Source organism: Glycine max, chromosome 17, assembly GCF_000004515.6.
Source record: "Glycine max cultivar Williams 82 chromosome 17, Glycine_max_v4.0, whole genome shotgun sequence".
In the NCBI taxonomy this organism is placed as follows: domain Eukaryota; kingdom Viridiplantae; phylum Streptophyta; class Magnoliopsida; order Fabales; family Fabaceae; genus Glycine; species Glycine max.
This window is the reverse complement of record NC_038253.2, coordinates 7,119,782-7,136,419: the sequence shown is the minus strand read 5'-3', so window position 1 is coordinate 7,136,419 and position 16,638 is coordinate 7,119,782. Positions and strand designations below refer to the sequence as shown.

Here is a 16,638-nt window from a genome sequence, read left to right as displayed (position 1 = left end):
TATACCTTTATTCAACAATTAATTATTTTTTGTGACAAAGCAAAAGGAAAAACATATGTTATTATTTCTACACAAATTATTCTTCACTAAGTAAGGATTCTCATTTCGGTCTTCGCCAACTCTTTGGAGATCGCTTACACCAAACACAACGTGATAAAACGAGACAGTCTTCATTAAAGAAAAAAAATAGGATAAATAAGATTTTTTTTTGCTTAAAATTGAAGATCCCCTCTATCCGTCCGTGAAAGAAGAGAGAAATTACTAATATTTCAAACTTAACTCACCCAAGTCACTTGTACCAAACAATCATCACATATTTGTGTCTCTTCAAACTTTTTTATGTCATTCATTAAAACCAAACCGACTATTGGTGTATTTAGAATAATGATATATATAAATCTTTTATTTACAGTAAAAAAACCATCCTTTTTATTTTAAATAAACACTCTACTAGAGTATTGGATAATATATTGAGTGTACATCAAACATTTTTCGTGTATTTATTTTACCAATGTATGTATTATACACATTAACAAGTTTGCCATTCTTGAAAATTTGAAGGCTGTGTAAACATCACGAATAGTAAGCAAAAGATGTTTCAACTCCCTTTTGTGTTTGTCTAAATATCAGTAATTTCTTACAATTATTATAAGTATGGTAATAACTTTTCACTTCCCCGACTATAATCAAGCTAACACTTAGAAAACTCAGCCGCAAAAATTAAGTGCAGAAACCAACATCTTTAACATTCTCTAATCTACTAGTTATTTTTATAACTTGTTACTTAATTCTTCATACTTATAAACTGATCATTGAGGATGAAAACCATTGTTTTCATACACACCAATTACCAAATGATGACACCTAGCACATTGCTTAAAAAAGTTGTTCCTCTGGGATGTTATTTGCCTTAAAAATGAGACGTATTTCTTGGTCTTTTGCTTTTTTCTTCAGGGCTACCTTTTTCGAACATGGTAGAATTGGGAGCTGCATTGGAATGTGATCTCAATGAATGCATCCAATTAAATGCTTTTCTACTCTGAATGATTTTAGGACCCCAAAGTGGCCAATCTTTCAATTGGGGTAGATGCTATGAAATACTGACACCTCTCTTGTTCCAAGTGTAGCTATGCTGGACATTTTTTCGGCATCTGGACAGTTGTTCAACATTTCTTATTAGGTGTTTGATTCAAAAATTACTTTTTGTTGGCTTCAATACTTAAGTTGTCACATTTACAAATATGACAAATAGAAGATATTTTGTTATATGTTATTCATATTTCATTTAATTAGAATTTCTATGTTTGTGTGTGTATGTGATGTCTCCATGTCCTATATTTTAAACATTAACTATGTTGAAGGGTCTATGTCCATATCATGTGGAATGTCCTTACTTCATAGGGTAGAAGACTTGATGTTGTTGCTAATATAGCTGAGGCTTTGGCTTATATGCATGGGGAGATTCGTGGAAGTGGAATTACTCAGGTAAATTAAAACCATGTAACATTTTATTTGACAAGAATGTGGATTCATCATCCATGCATAACGGAATATGGTCTAGAGATGATTGAAAATTAAGCTCAAATGCAATTTCTCATGGTGAACATCTCAAAAACAGGAGAATTACTGCTGCTGATCATGCATATAGCACCTTCAAAGTTTATATATATATATATATATATATATATATCCTTTATATATCCTTTGGTGTGATACTTCTCGAGCTGCTGACAGGAAAGGTAGTACAAAATAGTGGATTCAATTTGGCTAAATGGGTGAAATGAGGGGTCAGAGAGGAATGGACCGTTTAAGTTTATGACAAGTCCTTAACTCACAAGGTGCTAGTGAAGAAAGGATGGTGAACTTGTTGAAGGTGGCATCAAAATGCATAAATCGTTCTCCAACTGATAGTCCAAGTATGAGTGAAGTTGCAGTGGTGGCAATTACATTGAAAGATGAAGAAGAAAAATACATGAAAGAAAGTTTAGTTATACACTTTCTGTTCTATATGTATCACAAATGAGTTCCTTTAGGTGGTCTTTGCTAATTAGAACTTCGCTAATTGTTATCAGTTTCAAGCAGACAGTGATCAGTAGTATTTTGCCCAAGTTCATCTACAAAGAAAGGAAACAACTAAACTGTATGATTTCGCTTAAAAAGAAGAAACAAAATCAGAAGAAAGAACCATAACTGCTGAGAACTGAAGGTGCCTCTTTGCACTATAAGCCATTTTAGTGACTATTAGCAATTTAATCCCAATTACAAACTGATGGTTGTAGGCTAATACTACCCTGGCAAATATGGAATTTGCTGATGAATTTAAATAAATAAAAAATGGTTGTACCGTAAGCTTTTGACTTGATAGTAAGCACTAGATCCAACATAATTCACTTTTAACATCTGGAATAAGAACGAGAAGAAAATCCATTACAGAAACAAAAAAAAAAGACACGTGCCAACCTTAAATTTACTACATTGTTAGACACGATGCATCTGAGATGATGTTGCTTTGATCATCGTATGGATCCTTACATATTTGTCCTTAAAAGGCACTTTAGTGAGTTAAGAAAAAAAGATGGTATTTATAAACTACTCTTAGCCTTAGAAGTAATGTGAGACTTTTTGATGGGATGAAACAAGACATACACTAAACAACACCGAAAGAAACCAAAGAAGTAATGCTTTTAAAATTCTACAAGCTGTATCTTTTCATAGGAAATATGTTATCTTCAACTTCTAACTTCTGTCCTGGTAGTCTTCAAAACAAGAGAGGCAAAGTCTTAAAAAAAAAAAAAGAAGAGAAAATGCGCCAAAGATAAGGAGGCCAAACTAGTAGTCTAGCACTTTAGCATCTCTGTTGGTCAAAAATCTACAAATGAGCATTACCTTAATGTTTTTTTTCTAAAGGGTGCCAGAAATGAGAAAATTAAAATACTTATAAGCTAATACGTTCTCTTACCCTGACGAAGTGATGATGCATTTTTAATAAATAGATATATTTAAAGAATATAAGGTAGTTTTCGTTTTATTTTCTGTCTTTTATTTCTTTTTCTATATGATGCTTTGGTTTGTCATAGATGATTATTGCTTTAGAGAACGGGAAGCCACCCCACTTTTGTTGAGGTAATATAACAGCAGAATGCCTGAGACTGAGAGCAGATTCCATCTTTTTGACTTGTTGCTGGTTAGTACGGGGGCTGAACACCATTTTATTTGCATTTCACTCCTACTTTGGAACGACAAAATCATAGGTTAAATTAGTTGCCATGCGTGCAAGAATTCGAGACCCTACCCATTTACTTTTGTCTTTTTAGGATATCTATAGTGTCCATCACCTCTAAACATGTCAAAGTTGAATACAGGAAGGCTCGTGAATTTCTCAATCTTTAGCTATTATGATTTAATAGCAACATTAATCATTTCAACTTTTTAAAGGTGGCTCAAATGCTTGTATATATGATGCATCAAAACATGCCTATAATAGTATAATCTTGAAAAGAATCAATAGCAAAGCCTTTAAATGAAGGTGAGCTGAAGTCAATTTTTTTCCACCATGAAATAAGTGTGGAGTATTTACCTGTCTTGTTATCATTAATTTTTGAGGGAGAATTGACTCATCTTCTTTAATGAGATTTTTCCTTTTAATTATATTTTTTTCATTCAGAATATTTAAATCTGAAATTTTATTTAAGTACTGTTTGGGCTAATGGTAAACTAAACTCAATTAACTATCAAACTTGAAAAGAAAATAAGAAAATAAAAAGACAGATTTATTTACACTTTAATTTCGGAGATTGCAACTTCAACCTTCGAGCCTAAAAGCTTAGTACACCAAAACTGCACAACATTTGCAAGAGAAAACTCACGGGTCCATTCAAACTATAAAATCATAGATAACATCCATGTATTCTTCTTTTACTATTTTTTCTTTGCTGCTATCATGCCAAGATTGGCGTGGAAGGGTCATTATTATCTGCAATGATTCTATACTCGAAAAAAGAAGCCACACTCTACAAATAGACAGCTTTGGAATTTAGACTTATCAATTTGTGTTGTAAATATAGGTCAACATCTTAATCATTTGGCTATTTTCTTCTTTTTTTTTGCTTTTTTTTTTTCACCTTATAGCCATCTTGTATTCATGTCATTCATACAAGTCAAAATGATTTATTTTTTTGCAAGAAAAATATCAATACACTATGCGGACATTGGAAATAGGTCTCCTGCAGTTGTAAGAGAAAACTGTATTTGATGCAGTTGATAATCCAAGGGCCAAAAACTTGAAAACACGTCTATTAATTTCAATAATTCAAGAAAATATTGTTATTGTTTTTTGCCGTTTGAAGCCGCCATAAACTAATTGTAGGACCTAATTACAAAAATTATAGAAGATAAATGATCCAATTATAATTTTTTAAGGTTAGAAACCTAATTAAAAATTTTCAAAAAGTTCAAGACCACTTAATATATTAAACCTAAAAATTTTATTGTTAAGAAATGACAGTTTGTGGTTATTTTAAATTTTTTAGAGAGTCAATTAAAAAAATTGCAACATAAAAAATCCAATTACATTTATTTAAAGTTGAAGATCTAATAAAAAATACTCTTAATGAAAACCCCCCCTTAATTTAACCTCAAAACAAATTAGACATTCTTTTGGAAGGACTTCGATCTGGTGCAAAAGTAAAGTGCTACAACTTTCCATGGCCACCAACCACTGCACAGGCAATTTACGTTTGTTGACTTTATCAAAAGGTAACATAGACTCTTCCATCTATCACGTCTTCCTTAACCTTTATTTCCCTTATAATTCCCCCATATCCCCTTCATCAATCATCTTGAGCTATTAGTGAGTGACTCTTAGCAATTAGAAAGAAAAAAGGAAACAAGTTTTCCTTACTACAATTTCCACATAAACAACCACTACATTTTTTTATGCTTCTTTTCTCACAACAGTGTTCCATTGCACTGGAATGAATCTTCCTCACAGCACTTGATAATCACAATCTTTGTTCCCATCTCCAATCTCAATGCCACCTAGAAAATCCAATCAAGAGCATCACTTAATTTTCAGAATATCCATATGCTAAAATCCACTAGGATCAGCATGAGATCTTAGGTTCAAACTCGTTCTTCTACAACAACAACAACAAAAAAAAAAAACAAGAATACCCATCTGCTAAAATGCGCAGCATTAATGGAAACTTGAAGTACTCATCATATTATCCTCAATCTCCCAACGACGTTAACATGAGCAGCAGCAACAATAAAGAAGCAACAACGGCATCATCTCTCAGCAGAATCAGTCCACTCATTCTACTAGTCATAATAGTTCTAGCAGTTATCTTCTTCGTCTACGGGCTCGTCCATTTGATTCTATGGTTTTTCATGAAAAGACCATTATCACCTTCATCTCTCTACAACTCCAACAGGTTCCACGAATACTCCACGCGCTCCCGTGTTCTTCTCCAAAGGCAGCTTCAGCAACTCTTCCGCTTGCACGATTCGGGTCTCGACCAAGCCGTCATAGACGCTTTACCCGTTTTCTGTTACCAGGACTTGTTGGGGTCGAAGGAACCGTTCGATTGTGCCGTGTGTTTGTGCGAGTTCTCCGAGGACGACAAGCTGAGGTTGCTTCCTATGTGCACGCACGCCTTCCACATGAACTGTCTTGACACGTGGCTTCTCTCCAATTCCACGTGTCCTCTTTGCAGGGCGTCTCTTTCCGAGTACATGGAGAATCAGAATCCAATGTTTAATGTTGGCAATTCCAGTTCTTTGGTTTTGCCAAATAGATTCAGGGTTGAAGAAGAGAATAATGGGTGTTCAGATAGTCAAAGGGTGTTTTCTGTGAGGCTTGGAAAATTCAGAAATGGAGAGGTGGGAGGGGACGGTGGTTGTAGTTTGAGTGAGAGGAGATGCTACTCTATGGGTTCGTATCGGTATGTGGTTCGTGATTTGAATTTGCAAGTCGTGTTATCTCATTCTCAATCTCAAGATGATGATGATGATGTTTTGGAAAATGGGAATGTGGAGGGGAAGAGGATAGGGGACTCAACCAAAGGTGAGAGCTTCTCTGTTTCCAAGATATGGCTTTGGTCCAAGAAGACCAGATTTCATGGTTCTAATGCACCTTTCCCTTGATTAATTCAATTCTTGCTGTAAGAATTGCTTAACAATCAAGTGTGTGTTTGGTTAAGCGGTGCGATTGTTTCTCATTGTTCAATTATTCACCGTGAATTTGAGAGCTAAAATTCACTGTGATTGGTATCCAAACATACTGAGAAGGTGGAAACATGTGAGGAAGCTAGATTTTCCATCAAGAATTGCATGGCAATAATAGTGTGCTTTTTTTAAAAAAATTCATATGCCATTAATATATACAGGTTTATGTTAGATGTCTAGATGATATACTAGGGCTCCTTTTTGTCTCTCACCACTTAGCACTCGAATTACATTGATCTAGGTTGAAAAGAATGGTTCCAGCGTTTTAAACTGGATCATTGATATGAGAAAGAAGTATTGTTACAAATTCCATGAGTAAAATTGTCCAATATTACATTTTGCCAATAAAAAAAGTCCTATAATGATGTTCTAAAATTTGCATGCTGGAGGTGTAGTGTTACTCTTCAACAAGTTGTGGCCAAATGCTAAAACATTAAGGCTGTGTTTGTATAACCGTTGAGTTGCGTTGAATGGAGAAGTAACAGTTTTTTACGCTCTGACGTTTACTTTCTAGAAAAGTGAGAAATTTCATTGGAATCACACAATGGAATTTTTAACGAGTTTCCGAACATACAGTAACTGTTAAATTTAGAACTAGTCTTAAAGTAAACTTGAATCAAGATCACATGCTACAATTATATTATTTTCAACATATAGAGATATTAACACTAATAATGTTCCAGTACGCAAAATGAACAAATAAGAAGAGAGAGAATCTTCTTGACGAAACTCTATCTAAGACTTAAATTCTCATTCACCAAAACAAAAAATGTGTTCGTAGTTGCACGTTTCATTATCAAGAACTGAAGTGAATTTAATATTATTGAGTTTTCTTTTGGTTGAATAATATTATTGAGTTTGTAATACTAAAATTGAACCGAATTAAGGATTCCAACTAATCCAAATATTTTCTACTTAAAAAAATTAATCCCAATATTTTTTTATGCTTATCCCAATATTTTATTTTAGTAGTGTGTTTGGTTTAAAGAAGAAAAAATATGAGATAAAAATGGAAGAGAAATAATTTAAAGAGGATAAAATAAAATGATATATTATGTTATTTAATTTAAGAGAAATAAGTGAGAAATAGTATTTTGTGTGTGAAAGAAAATAAATTTTTACTTAAAAGTCAATTTTTTTTTTTTTTGTAAATCCAAAGAAAATCAATTTTTTCCCTAAAAAATCAATTTTACTGCAATTGAGAGAAAAAATTGTAAGTTTACAGTTTACTCCTTCCAAAATTCAACAAAATTGAACACGAGAGTCTTTTCTACCAACGGAGACACAGTCACTCCAGTAGAGAGTAGCATCATGGGGACGACAACGACACCCCTTTCCCACACGGTTCGCGTGTCCAACATCCCCCAATCCGCGACCGCGAAGGACCTCCTCGACTTCCTCGAATCGACGTTGGGTTCCTCCACGGTGTTCGCCCTCGAAATCTTCTCCGACAACCCCAACTGGAAGTCCCGCGGCTTCGGGCGCGTCCAGTTCGAGACCCTCGACGCCAGGTCCCGCGCCCTCTCGCTCTCCCAACTCAACCAGCTCCTCTTCAACCGCCACTTCCTCCGCCTCTCCGAAACCGACTCCGACATCATCTTCCGCCCCCAACACCGCCTCCAAAACGGCGTCCTCTACGCCGGCTTCATGCTATCCGACCACCGCATGAGCGTCCTCGAATCGTGGGAGGGCATTGCGGGGTGGGTCCTGCCCCAAAGGAAGAGACTTGACTTCTGGGTGTGGCATAATGGTGACTGTTACAGACTCGAGTTTTTGTTTGAGGATATTTTGGAGTCTCATGGCTATTGTTTGGGAGAAGATGCCAGACTCAATGCCCTTCTCTTGAAGGTACTATCTATTATTGTTATGGACAAATACTTATTCTCTATCAGTATTGGAGTTTTACCTAAATAATCTGCTTAATAGTAGAAGTTTTACCTAGGTAATCACTAATTAAAGAACAATATAAAAGAAATTCTGTGTATAAATCATCTTGTTTAATGTCAAGAAGTAAGAACGTGGGGAAGGGAGGGGCAAGAGGCTTTTTTTTTTATATATATATATGTCGGTAAATGTTGGTTTGTTAGTTTTGTTAGAAATCTGAGTGGAGATTGCAACCCACAAACTTTCTCCTCTCCCTTCTTCCTTCACCTTTTCTCTACCACTCAGTCAACCTTATATCTCTAGGGACAAAGAGGCTTTTAAGTTTGACTAAGCTCTAAATTAAGGATTTGTTCCGTAGTGTAAAAAAAATCGAAGCTTGTGGGGGATATCTAGGGTCCCGTTAGTCTATCAACAGCCTTAAATACGGTGGTTAAAAAAAAAACAAGTACGAATGTGAATTAGGACTTTAGTTTATATGATTGATGGGTTTTTTTTTTGTCAGATGAAATTTGGGCCAAGGATTTATAAGAAAAAGACAGGGACAGATGTGGCAGCCAATTTTAGGGGTGATAGATACCGTTTTCTGAAGGAGGATTTTGAATTTCTTTGGGTGCGGACTACTGACTTCTCGCCTCTCAAGTCAATTGGGCACTCTACTTCGTTTTGTTGGGAAATTGTGGAGGAACATTTAGCTTCGGATGTTTTTACAAGTTTCCCACTCTACAAGGAAAATTTGAGAGATCTGGCTCTGGAAGACAGAGAAGAACTCTGTTCTTTGACAGAAGCAGTTCCGCTTGTAAAACATGCTACGCAATCCAAGTTACCTTATGAGGCTGTTTTCCAGCTGAATTCTCTTGTTCATACCCAGAAAATAAGTCTTGCTTCGGTGGATGATGAATTGATTGACTTGTTAGCAGACTTAGATGAAGAAACTAGAGCTGTGGTTTTTCAGAAATTGCACAAGATGAGCTTCACTTGTTATGAGCCTCTCAAATTTGTCAAGACTCAATTGCATGTGCTGAGTAACAAGAAAAAAGGTCTGCTGCAATCGCCGCAGAATAGGCTGACAGATAGTAATATTATGAGCTGTCATAGAGCCTTGATTACCCCGACAAAGATTTATTGCCTTGGTCCCGAGCTTGAAACCTCAAATCATGTGGTAAAGCACTTTGCTTCACTTGCATCAGACTTCATGAGGATTACCTTTGTTGAAGAGAATTGGAATAAGCTTCCAACTAATGCAGTATCAACTGGTGTGCAAAAGGGAATCTTTTCAAAGCCTTTGAAAACTGAAATATATAAGCGGATATTGACTATTCTTCGAGATGGGATCGTAATTGGCTCAAAGAGATTTGAGTTCCTGGCCTTCTCTGCTAGTCAGCTGCGATCAAATTCTGTTTGGTTATTTGCTTCTAATGACAATCTGAAAGCAGCAGATATCAGAGAATGGATGGGATGCTTCAACAATATTCGCAGTGTTTCTAAATGTGCAGCGAGGATGGGTCAGTTGTTCAGTTCTTCCATGCAAACTTTTGAAGTGGCCTCTGAAGATGTGGAGATGATTCCAGATATTGAAGTTACTTCTGATGGTGTAAGCTACTGTTTCTCAGATGGTATTGGAAAAATTTCCCAATGTTTTGCTAGGCAAGTTGCTCAAAAGCTAAACTTGGATCATACTCCATCAGCATTTCAAATTCGGTATGGAGGATTTAAAGGTGTCATTGCCATTGATCGCCATTCCTTTAGGAAGTTATCATTGCGTAGCAGCATGCTTAAGTTTGAATCCAATAATAGGATGCTTTGTGTCACTAAATGGAGTGAGTCAATGCCTTGCTTTCTCAATCGAGAGATTATATCCCTGTTGACTACGTTAGGAGTAAAAGATGAGGTACTTTTGGCAATGCAACAGGACCAATTGGATTTGTTAGGAAGGATGTTGACTGATAGTAAAGCAGCTTTGGATGTTTTGGAAAGTTTAAACGGAGCTGATTCAAAGAGCATTCTAGTGAAGATGTTGCATGAATTTAATGAGCCAAACAGTGAGCCTTACCTATCGATGATGCTTAAGGCTTATTATGCATACCAATTATCTGACTTGAAAAGTAGATGCCGAATATTTGTTCCCAAGGGTCGGGTCTTGGTAGGTTGCTTGGATGAAACTGGTCTTTTGAATTATGGCCAAGTATTTGTCCGCATAACCGTGGCAAAAACTAGGGAAAATTTTGGAGATGAAAACCTAAGGAAAGTGGATGGGGATGATAGCACACGTATAATAGTGGGAAAGGTGGTGGTCACAAAAAATCCTTGTCTTCACCCAGGAGACATCAGAGTCCTTGATGCTATCTACAGTAAAGAATTAGAGGAAAACGGTTTGAGGGATTGCCTTGTATTTCCACAAAAAGGACATAGGTATGTATATAATGAACTACATTTACAATCCCATTTCATTGCAAGTTGCAACCATTTTTCTTTTCAACGTAGAATTATTACATCTTTTACATTTATCTTTGGTCCTGTGTGGTATCATTGACTACCATGAGTCATTTAATCACATGCTAACAAAAGAAGGAGATGCAAACTGCAGGATGAGAGATGTTGTTGTTAGGTAGGCTATCGCAGTATCATTTGTCATGTAGATTCCAGAACTTGCAGCATCTACTTGTGTGATGTTTTTCATTTACTTTTCTTACTGTTTCAACTATTTGGTGTCCTTAATCATCATCAGTTTATTATTGTCTAACGGGGCCTATGGGTTCTAGTTCAATAGGTCTATTAGGTTACTTTAAGCTTCCTTAAATGTTTGGAAAAAAAATTACACTGAGATTCGTTTATTTATACACATATCTGAAGATTTAGATGCACATAGTTTCTAGTAGTACCTTTTGCAATTAGCTTGGTTGTTATTAATTTTATTATGAAGCCTGCAGTCCTAGTGTAGTTGGGTTATCTTTGACCTGACTAAGGAGGCCCGGATACTCATCATCTAACTCCAATATCATGGAAAGATAAAAAAGTTTATATGATTATGCATATTATATTTTATGTAATTTAAGAATATCCTTAATGTTTAGCCTCTTTTTTATTCTAAAAAGTTCAAGTCCAAGCCCTACCCAGATTTTAAACCAGCTCTGAATTTGTCCTTACTGGCCTGTGGGCTTAACTTTGAAGTTCTATATTTTCTAAGACTGGTTAAGCTCAGGCCCACCTGGGTTCTGCATCAAGAAGCCGCATTATTATCATTGATGTATATTGTTGCTAATACTTGTTGGTTGACCAACTTGGCCTGCAGGCCTCATCCAAATGAATGCTCTGGAGGTGATCTTGATGGAGATTTGTTTTTCTTAAGTTGGGACAAAGATCTAATCCCATGTCAAACTGAGGCTCCAATGGACTATACAGGAAGGAGGCCTCGTATAATGGACCATAAGGTGACCCTAGAGGTAATTTTAAACAAAGTTACGATTTTTTTTTTAAGGAAACATTGATAAATGAAAAACTTCTTCCTCATTTGTTCTTTCTTGAGTGTGCAGGAAATCCAACAATTCTTTGTTGATTACATGATCAATGATACTTTGGGTGCTATCTCTACTGCACATCTCGTTCATGCTGACCGTGAACAAGATAAGGCCAAGAGTAGAAAATGTCTGGAATTGGCAGAGCTTCATTCCATGGCTGTTGACTTTGCAAAGACTGGAGCACCTGCTGCAATGCCTAGAGTTCTGAAACCAAGAGAGTTTCCAGATTTCATGGAGAGAGTTGACAAGCCTATGTACATCTCCAAGGGGGTACTGGGAAAACTTTATCATGCCATAATTGAGTCACAAATGCAAATAAGATATAGCTTTGTGTGGTCAGAGAAGCATGCTGAAGAAGCATATGATCGTAGCCTTGAAGTGAATGGTTTTGAGGCCTTCCTTGAGACAGCATCAACTCACAAAGAAATGTATGCAGAGAAGATGAGCAGTTTAATGGACTTTTATGGTGCAGAGACCGAGGATGAAATGCTACTTGGTAACGTGCAAAACCGTGCTTCATATTTGCAGCGTGATAACAGGAGATATGGTGATATGAAGGATCGGATTCTGCTCTCAGTGAAGAATCTTCAGCGTGAAGCTAAAGAATGGTTTGAAACTAGTTGCCAACCGCGTGAATATAAGCCTATGGCATCTGCATGGTATCATGTGACCTATCACCGCAGCCATTATTGCCAGGAAAGCCCATGTTTTCTAAGCTTTCCATGGATAGTTGGTGACATTTTGCTGCAAATAAGGTCTGTGAACTCCTTTGTTAACAGATGAATTCTTTCTCTAATGATGTGCATTTATTTTTGAAAAATAAAATAAAATCTGAAGCCGTTTGTGGTGGATAAATGTCAATGCAGACGTTGATTGAAGGTACCACCATGTCTACCAGATTTTCCTTTTGCAAAATATTATTGTTATTATTATTGGCATTATAAATATTTACTAGCTGTACATGCGATGTTGATACTAGTGGGTTGAGTTACTCCAAAACCAACTCACCAAAATTCCGGGTTTGTGGGACCTGGCTTACACCCTGTCAATTACTAGTATTAGTTCGAGTTTAGTAAAGTCAAATGAAAACAAGTATTGAAAGAGTGTCTCACTTTCGTATCTCAAGTCATCATATAAATTTCAAATCCTACACATTATACCACCTATGAGGAGACAAAGTTTCTTGGGAAGTAAATTCAGATTATTCTGAGATTGTACAAATAGAACATATTTGTTTTTAAAAATATTTCTTCAGCTTTTGATTTTACAAAAAGTAATTCGCCTAGTTATTTTTTATTTATTTTTAACTGTCATTTTGTAAAAAAATAACTAAAATTATGTTTTGTAAAGTTAGACTGACGGAAGACTGTTATAATTAATGCTTTTTTTATTAGTTTTCTTCATTAATATTCATATAATACTACAACATTCATGTTTTATTAATTTATTGAACAGATAGGTAATGCGAGATTGTATTCACCATATATAGATGCATTATGTAGATAAGTGATCCAAGTATAAACAAAAATAACTTGTAAGTGTTAAAGTTGTCATCCACATGAATATGGATTTAAATACATGATTTTTATGCGAAAATGGGAACAACCATTTTAAATTTTAATATCTTACCTCATCTCTACTAGTATCATTCCAACCACCAAATAGTGACAAAGTCTAACTCTTTTGGCAGGGAGGCTCCTCGTTTTCATTTCTTATCAATCTGAAAGTAGAACATAAAAATATCACAATTTTAGAAACTAAAAAAAAGATATTTAAATTTAAAAATAACTATACTAAATATTTTATGTTCAATAATAACATAAATAATGATAAAACTTTATACGAAAAATATATAGAAATTAAATAATCAAACCTTGGGGAAAAAATGCAATTAACTGGTGATATGATAATAGGTATAGGAGAATCATTTAAAAGATATCGGTAGAAACATTCAACAGAAATGTCTCGATCTAATTATTGATTGAATAAGAGGAATATCGATGGTTACCCAAGGATAAGAGCGCTTTCTCCTACTTGTCTATATCGGTAACTCGTACACTACACAGTTGTGAGTTGTGACGCAAATAGATCGAAGAAGCAAGCCACTACTAGATGTTCTACTTTGATCCCACGGCACTATCATTCATGAAATGAAAATGACAATTTTTAAGGGTGAAGAAGACGACACATCAAACAAAGAAAAATCCCAAGTCGATTCATTTCGTGGAAGCCTCATTTATTGATTGCAAAGCCCCACCACACCCAGGCCCAGGCCCAGGCCCATCCTTACACATTATAATAATTACTACTACTAACAATTATGATATGAAAGAGGAAATCGGGAATTGGAAGCCATAAAAAACAATGAGTTCATTATCATACAATAATGCTAGTAGTAAAAAAAGGTGTGTATATACACAATAACAACCGTTCCCATCGGGATTGATATGGATTTGTATATACTATAATTATGAAAAGAAATAATAAAAATTGACGCCAAGGGGCACCCACTCCTGCCCCTTTCGGAACCAGAGAAACACTCACACCAAAACAGCGTCGTCGGTGTCACGTGCCTTGGGGGAAAGCGATTTCACGTTGTTCGCGGCAGCGTAGCGCGTGGAGAAATTACGAAGCGCTGCATCGTCGTCGTCGTTGAAATCCCCATTAGGCCCCTCGTCAAAGTTGAGGGCGTAACTGAAGGGGTCATACTGGTATGTGGGTATGCGTTTGTTGGGGCGGTTGCGGTTGAACCTACGGATGAAGGTCTTCCACTTGGGCCCCGCTACGATCTCCGACCACTCGCGAAGCTTCTTCAGCGCCCTGAGCCCACGCGACCACCACCGGTCACCGGTTGAGGCTGGAGTGGAGTGGGAGTGGGAGCGGACACGCTCCCACCATGAGGAACGACGCCGTGGGCCGAGGCAGCTGTAGGAAAATAGCAGTGCGCAGCGGGAGTTGGATCGGTCTTGGGCTTGGGCCGTGGGTGTGGGAATGGATTCAGAATCTAGCTCGATGGACATGTCAGGAACTCAGATCAGAGATTATTGGTTTTTGACACAAGAGGAAGAGGGATCTCCACTCTCCGCTTCAGCTATAAATAGGTAAGTGACACTTGCTGCCATTGCCACCCTGCCATCTTCTATTTAATTCCAAATGTAACCCTATCTATTCTCACTAGGAGGCATCCACTCAACTCACTTTTTTTTTTTTATTATTATTATGGACGTGCTTGTAAAATAAAACAATATTATTTCTTTTTATTGTTATTAATATTATCCCTATCACTTTTTTTTATAATAATAATAATCTCAAAACTGAAAGATGCAAAGTTGACCGGTTGAAATGTGAAAAATTAACTTATTAAATTAAAAATATTTAATAAAATTAATCAACTGAAAAATATAAAATAATCGTAAAAATAATATCATTTTTAGAAAGATAATAATAAAAATATATTGAAGATAAAAATAAAATAAAATATTAAAAATTAAAAATTAATATTTTAAAAATGTTACTTCAAATTATGTTTAAAAAACATTAAAAATTATTTTAAAAAACTAAAATAAATTATTTATCAAACAGTCAAATTAATTTTTTGTTTAACTTTTTAACAAATAAAAAAGTTAAAAATTAACTTAAATATCTCCTTCAACATAATTTGAAATCTCTGACATCACAAAAATTATTTTTGAAATAGCAATACTGTATTTAGTACTTACTACTGTATAATAGTAACAAGCCCACAGAAAATATCCGCGCACGCACGGGTATCTCATTCTCATTATCAAGTGGTAGTGACTCGCAACTCAGTCTCCATTGGGCTGACTGCTTGGTCAGAAAACACTGAGCTTTTCAAAACAATGTATATCCATATCCATTCACACGCATACACATGTTTCCGATATATTTCTTACGACTGTTCAATAATTCTACTTGACTCTACCTAAAATTGTCAACACTTGTAACCTTCAAAAAAAGTATGCACTTCTCCTTTAAGGTCACGAGTTCAGCGCTGTTCAGATCGTCTCATTTGATTTAGGCAAGCCTCTAATTTTTTTGTTCATTCATTCTTTTCTTCGATATAGAATCAAGAAAAATTATACCTTAATTTAAGTCAAACTTCGAAGGTCACTTATATAGTTTAAATTTATTCAGTACAAAAAAAAAATACAGGTAATAAAAATGCTAAAATATTTTACGGAAAAATATGCAACAAAGATGGTCAAAGAGGTCACCCACCCATCATGTATGACTAGACATACATATGCGAGTAAGTCGTTCAATAACAAATGGTTTAAGAGGCTTAACAACTAATATCATCTTAGAATTTAAACTTAAGTCATACTCTAAGCAATGCAGAACTAAACATGCCTTAAAACTGCAATGAACACAACCTCCAAACAAGTTGCAATTAAGACAGCCCCAAATAAATTGTAACTAAAACAAGTAAGAAATTGCAATTAGAAAAGTTTTCCAATAGACACGGATGGAAAGTTTTACCCTTAGTTAAAATTGTCATGCACTTTAAATTAAATCAAAGATAACTATTACTTGCTTTCAATTTTAGGGAAGAAGAAAACTTTTAGCATAACCTTATCCAATATGAAAAATACCAACAAAGCAACAACTACAGCAATGCCTAGATTATAACATTTTCTCCCACAACAAAATTTAACTCGTTTAAATTTCCCATTTCAATCATGGGGCTCACAGATCTAAAAACTATGTAATGGCAAATGAGTCGTGGCATTCCCACGAGATGGTGTTGCTCTATTGACTATTTTGTTTCATCACTACTGCAAAAGATGAGATGATTCAAAGCCAGAATCTGACAATGGGGAAAACATGGACAATAGACTGAACAAACTACGATTATGACACAACTCAAACGCATCTAACACACGACAGCATTTTCTTCTTTAGAATTACACTCTAGTTCGTATGGATAAACGACAGAATAATTTTATACAACTACACACAAATTTTACGATTCAAAAATTGCCAACTACTGGTG

At 35.5% G+C, this 16,638-nt stretch overlaps 3 protein-coding genes across 4 annotated transcripts; 2 read left to right on the top strand and 1 right to left on the bottom strand.

The window, feature by feature from the left end:
- Positions 1–4,613: 4,613 nt before the first annotated feature.
- Positions 4,614–6,696, top strand: LOC100789990 (RING-H2 finger protein ATL47). The gene has a single exon (XM_003550697.5). The coding sequence runs from the start codon at positions 5,185–5,187 to the stop codon at positions 6,142–6,144; it is 960 nt and encodes a 319-aa protein (XP_003550745.1). The 5' UTR covers positions 4,614–5,184; the 3' UTR covers positions 6,145–6,696.
- Positions 6,697–7,480: 784 nt separating this feature from the next.
- Positions 7,481–12,479, top strand: LOC100789458 (RNA-dependent RNA polymerase 2). The gene is made up of 4 exons (XM_003550696.5): positions 7,481–8,073; positions 8,612–10,518; positions 11,399–11,549; positions 11,640–12,479. The coding sequence occupies exons 1-4, from the start codon at positions 7,537–7,539 to the stop codon at positions 12,405–12,407; spliced, it is 3,363 nt and encodes a 1,120-aa protein (XP_003550744.1). The 5' UTR covers positions 7,481–7,536; the 3' UTR covers positions 12,408–12,479.
- A 548-nt stretch (positions 12,480–13,027) lies between these two features.
- Positions 13,028–14,916, bottom strand: LOC100790161 (uncharacterized). Of its 2 annotated transcripts, XR_001385805.3 has the most exons (3): positions 14,169–14,916; positions 13,633–13,760; positions 13,028–13,344 (listed from the first exon to the last, which is right to left on the bottom strand). XR_001385805.3 is itself a non-coding variant. In XM_014769866.3 (2 exons), the coding sequence occupies exons 1-2, from the start codon at positions 14,642–14,644 to the stop codon at positions 13,299–13,301; spliced, it is 522 nt and encodes a 173-aa protein (XP_014625352.1). In that variant the 5' UTR covers positions 14,645–14,916; the 3' UTR covers positions 13,028–13,298. The 2 variants fall into 2 exon arrangements, 1 of the variants encoding a protein (XP_014625352.1); XM_014769866.3 differs by lacking the exon at positions 13,633–13,760.
- Positions 14,917–16,638: the final 1,722 nt, after the last annotated feature.